At 40.2% G+C, this 6,933-nt stretch overlaps 1 protein-coding gene across 1 annotated transcript; it reads right to left on the bottom strand.

The window, feature by feature from the left end:
- Positions 1-2,720: 2,720 nt before the first annotated feature.
- LOC135262514 (olfactory receptor 52K2-like) lies at positions 2,721-4,900 on the bottom strand. The gene has a single exon (XM_064349532.1). The coding sequence runs from the start codon at positions 4,847-4,849 to the stop codon at positions 3,893-3,895; it is 957 nt and encodes a 318-aa protein (XP_064205602.1). The 5' UTR covers positions 4,850-4,900; the 3' UTR covers positions 2,721-3,892.
- Positions 4,901-6,933: the final 2,033 nt, after the last annotated feature.

Here is a 6,933-nt window from a genome sequence, read left to right as displayed (position 1 = left end):
GACAAACTATGCGATTATAGTGGCACTTAGAATCTCTGTATTTGGCATAGTTGTTGTGTATCATTTACTAATTAGTCTAGAACACAGAGTGTGTTGTTTCAACTCATAGTTTGGTTACAGGAGCACTGATGCCCGAAGACCAAAAATGTTGAGCGTTTTATTTTAATATTTAGATTTATTTCTATTTCTATTTTATTTTAACATGTTTCTGTATATTCCACTCCTATGAGCAAAGGTTATTTGACTGATCGTAGTTGATATGAACAAAAGCATTCCCTTGATGTAGGGCCTCTGTAAATTTGCTCTGTTCAGTTTGCTGAAAACTAAAACTAGACCTGCATGTGACCAGCCCATATAGTCAGACATTTGAAATATTAAAAAAACACTTTTTAATATATAGCACTAAAGAAAATCTTTAAATATTAAATACATTTAAAAAATTAACTGTGTGATGTGCATGTGGTCTTAATGTACCTATCAGATGTATATATGACCCAAACTGACATTTTGCAACATTAGTCCTTTTTGCTCTAGTATCACCGTTACTTTTATGCAAAGTTAATATTTAATACCTTTCTCATACTTAATGGGAAAATAGATGTAAATATGGAATTCATGAGGTTTTGTTAGAAATTCATCACAATGAACGTGTTTCCTAAGCAAGCTTAGTTACCACACTTGCACCACAGTGCATACCCCATAAGTCAAATAGGCAAAATAGTGCCTGTTGATGTGAATTCAAAACATTTACACTAGGAGGTGCCAAAGCAGTGTCTAATGTCCAACACACTTGTCGCACACTGTACATTATTGTTAAACTAAGAATTTTTTTGTCATGTTGTAAAACATTTTCAGGTTTATAGTTATAGTACATATTGAATTTTAGTACATAATTGCAAACAAGGGAAGGCCTTTCTATTGGTGTCTGCATGTTATTCCCATTGGTATGAGTGTGTGAGTGAATAGTGTGTGTGGTCTGCTACTGATTAATAACCTGTGCAGGGGCGTGTTCCTTTGTCTTGCTCAGTGCATGCTGGGATAGCCCCCATCTGGCCTGCAACCCTGTCCAGGAATAAGCATATTAGGTAAAAAACAGATTTTTGTTGATCTCATGCTGTTTAACATTAGGAATAGCTGAGGCTTTAATGATGTAATTAATTATTACACTATATTTTTGGAGAAAGCCAAACTGCAGGACTGGATGGTGCCTGTAGGCTTAGCTTCCTCTTCATTAGGTAGTGTTGGAGCTGTCAATCAACAGGTAGGCTATACAGATGTAGTGTTACACAAAATCTGTCGTGTTGAATGGTTTTTATTGTTATTGTATTATAATTTTAATAACTAAATATATAAAGGTTTGTAAGTCACACTAATGAACTACAAACTAGATTACAATTATACTGCTTTGTTTAAAAAAGTACATTGCTTCTTATTAGTTTAGATGTGCTTTTTATAATGAAAAACATTCATAAGGAAAAAAAGATGGAGGATGGTTCAAATTGTGCCAGAACTATACAGGAAACCTCCGAGACAGGATTATGTGGAGGTACAGATCTGGGGAAGGGTACAAAAAAATTTGTGCACCATTGAAGGTCCCAAAGAACACAATGGCTTCCATCATTCTTAAATGGAAGAAGTTTGGAACCACCTAGAACTGGCCGCCCCACCAAACTGAGCAATCGGGGAAGAAGGGCTTTGGTCAGGGAGGTGACCAATAACCCGATGGCCACTCTGACAGAGCTCCAGAGTTCCTCTGTGGGGATGGGAGAACCTTCCAGAAGGACAACAATCTCTGCATCACTCCACCAATCAGCCTTTTATGGTAGAGTGGCCAGATGGAAGCCACTCCTCAGTTTAAGGCACACGATAGCCCGCTTGGAGTTTGCTAAAAGGTACCTAAAGGACTCTCAGACCATGAGAAAGAAGATTCTCTGGTCTGATGAAACCAAGTTTGAACTCTTTCGCTCATCACCTGGCCAGTACCATCCCTACGCTGAAACGTGGTAGCAGCATCATACTGTTGGGGATGTTTTTCAGCTGCAGGAACTGGGAAACTAGTCAGGATCGAGGGAAGGATGAGCGGAGTACAGAGAGATCCTTGATGAAAACCTGCACCAGAGCGCTCAGGACCTCAGACTGGGGTGAAGGTTCACCTTCTAACAGGACAACGACCCTAAGTTACACAGCCAAGACAACAAGGCTTCGAGACAAGTCTGTGAATGTCCTTGAGTGGCCCAGCCAGAGCCCGGACTTGAACGCGATCAAACATCTCTGGAGAGACCTGAAAATAGCTGTGCAGCAACCCTCCCCATCCAATCTGATGGAGCTTGAGAGGATCTGCAGAGAAGAATGGGACAAATAACCCAAATACAGGTGTACCAAGCTTGTAGGATCATACCCAAGAAGACTCGAGGCTGTAATCGCTGACAGAGGTGCCTCAACAAAGTACTGAGTAATGGGCTTGAATACTTATGTAAATGTGATATTCCAGTTTTAAAAAAAATAATAAATTTGTAAAATTTCTAAACTTGTTTTCACTTTGCCATTATGGGGTATTGTGTGTATTTTGATGAGAATGAATTGAATCAATTTTATAATAAGGCTATAACTTTACAAAATGTGGAAAAAGTGAGGGGTCTGAATATTTTCCGAAGGCACTTTTATATACACTTATATACAATTTTTATACTTGTATATTGTTACCCCATGAATTAATTTGTCATGTAAAACATTTTCACAGTTTCATAATTATGGTACGTATTGGATTTCAATACATAATTGCAAACAAGGGGAACTCAGCAAACAGGGTTCTCTGCAGCTCTGCTTACTGATACACCAATATCAAATGTACAATCTATATGTAAATAATATAAATGGTTGTGCAATATGACTTCAGTAAGTTAAAATGAAGTGAAAAATGTTCTGTTTTTAATGGGTGTTCGACACATCACGTTCTCAGACACATCACTCTAGATAAGCACAGATTTTTAATTTGGACGGAGGAGAATGTATTTACTTGTCATTCGGGACTTCTAAAATGACATGATTACCTTCTAGGAAGGCCCACATGGGAAGCACGGTGGTGCTATGGATAGCACTATTGCTTCACCGCAAGAACATCCCAGGTTCGAATCCTGGCCCGGGCCTTAATGAAAGGAGTCTGCATGTTCTCGCCGTAGATGGAAGTGAATGATGTTTGTGGCCTGCAATGAATTAGTCACCTGTCCAGGGTTTATCACTGCATTTTGCCCAATCTTGACAGTGGTTTGCAGAAAAAACAGAAATTTCATAGAAGAAAAATACTCAAGTACTAGCAAGAATGGGCAATCAGAGCATATATCTGGATTCAGTCTTACATGTAGTGTTGAATGATTTTTTATTTTTGGCATATTATGTCCTTAGAACAAAGGACAGCAGAACTAAAAACTTGATTGCAATTTTTGTGCTTCATTTAAAAAAGTAAATAGCTTTTTATTAGTATTTTAAACCAGGCTAGATATGTTTTTTCTAATGCAAAAGCTTCATGGGGGAGGATGGTTCAAATCGTGCCAGAAGTGATCATCCTTATCACTGCAAAGAAAAACCATCTACCCATCTGGCAAAAACTTTATTGAGACTTTTTTTTACGGTGATGCAGTTAAGTTGTGTAAGGGTGTGGAGAATAACCATGCTGTGCCAAGGTTTTAACCATGATCATTGTTCTGACTAGTCTGCAAACCACGACTTCACAGCTATGTTTAAACAAAATAAAGTCCTGACACTTTTTTCTGTAGGAAAATGTTTTAGAGATGCAGTTGTGATGAGAAGATAACACTACCAACTTTCCTCAACCAAAAAAAAAATACTTAAAAAAAAAGTTATTTAGATAACTGAGTGGTACTGGCTGGTTTCCCTATTTCGGTGAAATAGTGGATTTGAAAAACTTCACGATGTTTGTGCGAATATCTTTTGTGGCGATGCCATAGATGATTGGGTTGACTGTGGGGGGCACAATGATGAAAAAAATGGCGCAGAACTTCTTGGCGTTGGGGCTGATCTCTTGCAATCTGTAGGTGATGACAATGATTAAAATGGAGATCTCAAAGAGGATATAAATGGTGAGATGGGAGGCGCACGTCTGTATGGCCTTGCTCCGACTGTTTTTCTCCTGTTTGATGATGCATGCTTTGAGGATCTTGACATAGGAAAAAGCAATGATTAAGAAGCACCCGGATCTTAGGGACCAAAGTGAACACAAATCGTAGATGTTGTTGATGGGGGTGGGTATGCACGCCAGCCTCAGAATGGCTCCATTACTGCAGTAGACATGCATTATTAATGTCCCACACAGTGGTGTTTGCACAGTTAGAATGATGAGGATCACGACTCTGCAGACAGTGACAAACCAGGCAAAACAACACAGTGAAACCAGCCTCCTAGTGGTCATGATGGTGTGGTAGTGCAGCGGCTGACAGATGGCCACATAGCGGTCATATGCCATGGCTGACAGAATGGTGGCGACGGCCAAGCTGTATGTGTGCACAACGAAGGCCTGGAAAATGGCCGCTGTGTAGCCGATGGTGTTGTACCCTGTTAAGAAGTGTGGCATCAGCTGGGCCATGACTGTCGTGCCCCCGAGCAGATCGCACGCTGCCAGGTTGCACATCATCATGTACATGGGCTTGTGGAGTTTGGCATCCGCTACTATCACCGTAACCACGGTGATGTTTCCCAGCAGCATCATAGCATACACGATGAGGGAGACCAAAAACAGGGGGTACCCCTGCTGCCTGGTTATGATGAAGCCTTCCACTGTGAACACGATGGGCTGCTTCAAAGGTACATACGACACATTTTCCATCTCTTCCATCAGTGCCTAAGACCAGACCCTGAAAACAGAAAAAAATTCAAACGTGTGATGAGAGAAATCCAATTACAGCTGTAGTATCTGTAGTACTCAGGTCTGGTAGAATGATCTGCATTGTTACCAGTGCTCACACAGTATTGTCTAATAGCTGCTCTGGGCTTGAAACGAAGTTACAGTCTATGGCTGTACTTTGAGTGGTGTAAAGGCAAGGTCATACCTGTCTCAGGTTTCTGGTTGGCAATCCTCCCTTCCTGACACAATTTCTGGCTTTATCCTGCATGGGCCCTCCCCTCTTTGTGCTGTCACTCATTTTAGAGGCAGGAGAGGACCGCCCCCGGACTCTGAAAGACAGGTGGCAGATGCTGCTGCTTTTGACATATTACTGCTGAGTCACATGCAGCCTAGGGAATCAGGCCCACAGGTGTAGTATCCCTCTGAGATTCTGTGCTATTGTGTTATTACTGTACTATTGTTCCACTTCTGTTCTTTGCCTGTGTCCAATCAGCATTTGCCATTAATGCTCACTACAACAAGAAAAAAACTTTTTTTCCCCCTCACAGAGCGCAGTAATTATCTCAAATGACTCTGAAATCACTTTTTGTTTTGCTTTACTGCCCATTCTAACAGGGCAAAAAAAAATGATTGTACTGCGGTGTGCAACGAGCTGAACTGCCCCTCAATGTATAGATCAAAAAATGAAATTAATATTGTTTGTAAGGCGCTATATGCAGTTCAGAGACCTAATGCATTCACAGGTGTAGGGAATGGGTTGAACATCTTGTGCAAATACACATAAATTCAACACAGTTGAACTGATTTTTTTTTTAACATAGTGTTCATATTTAACAGACAATCATTAGTTCATATAAAAGTAATATTGCATATTGTTGTTCATGTAATATCTAAATCAAAACATTTATTTTCACCAAAAACATCAAAGAACAACCCTGATGTATTTGAAATATTTATTCAGTTTGATGAAGTAAAGTTTGCGAAAATAAATATTTAAACATTTAAAAATAACACTTTTGCATCACATTGAAATGAGTGGCTTCTGGTTGATACAAAGACTCCAACTTGCTCCATTTCTGAATTCATGTATAATTTCTCTTTCCATGATAGGACTTTTTCAATCTATCTCCATGTCCACCTTGTATCACTAGAGTACTACCATTATAAATAGGAAAGAGGAGACCTCCCAGCCAGTTATTCATAAGGTGTAATGTAATGTGTACTAAATTTGAAATGTTGCATGAGGTCAGAGCCATACACAAACTTTCGGAGGGCAGACACAAGGTCCAAAACCACCTCACTGTAGACACTACTGCACGCAAGTCTCTTCAAATTGCATTTCCCCATAGACCCCGTGCATGCACACGTAATTTAATACAGTCACCTTGGTGCCTGACATATCTCTGACAAACTTTCCCTTAAACTGTTTATTCTTATTCTTTCCCTTAAACTGTTTATTTTCAGTCATTTCTATTATCAACACAGCAATTCACAAGTCACATAGTCGATACTATTAGATATAGTCGGGCCAGTTCTTCGCAGTAAGGATATTAGGCAAGTAATAACATTGCTTTTACTTGCCTTGCAAAATTGAGCACATTTCATTGAAATTCTTTGAAATTGCAGATATGTTGACTGTTTTTCTTTCACAGCACGCACACTCTGTGAATTGGCTATTCGTGATTAAGATCTACAGTGTACATATTTAACGTATCTTCAGCTCAAGTTTTGGTTGACAGCCTTTATAATAAGGCTTTATTGCAGGTTGTGCTTAACGCTAATTCAGTAGTTAAACGAGAGGCAGGAATACACCCGGCATGGGCTGCCAATCTATCGCAGGGCACACACAGCATTCACTGACATATGGGAAATTTCGAGTTTCCAATCGGCCTACCTGCATGTGTTTGGACTGTGGGAGGAAACCGGAGTACCTGGAGGAGACATAAGCGGACACGGGGACAACATGAAAACTCCACACAGAAAGGCCCCGAGCCGAGATTCGAACCCACAACCTTCTTGCTGTGAGGCGACAGTGATTCCCACCGCACCACCGTGCCACCCTGCTGAGCATTATG

The sequence above is a fragment of the Anguilla rostrata genome, chromosome 9 (genome assembly GCF_018555375.3).
Source record: "Anguilla rostrata isolate EN2019 chromosome 9, ASM1855537v3, whole genome shotgun sequence".
Taxonomy (NCBI): domain Eukaryota; kingdom Metazoa; phylum Chordata; class Actinopteri; order Anguilliformes; family Anguillidae; genus Anguilla; species Anguilla rostrata.
Note: the sequence above shows the minus strand (reverse complement) of the source record. Positions and strands in the feature narration are given on the sequence as shown.

What these genes read in the sequence shown, in the direction of transcription:
- LOC135262514 (XM_064349532.1), bottom strand. Translation starts at nt 4,849, where the DNA reads ATGGAAGAGATGGAAAATGTGTCGTATGTACCTTTGAAGCAGCCCATC.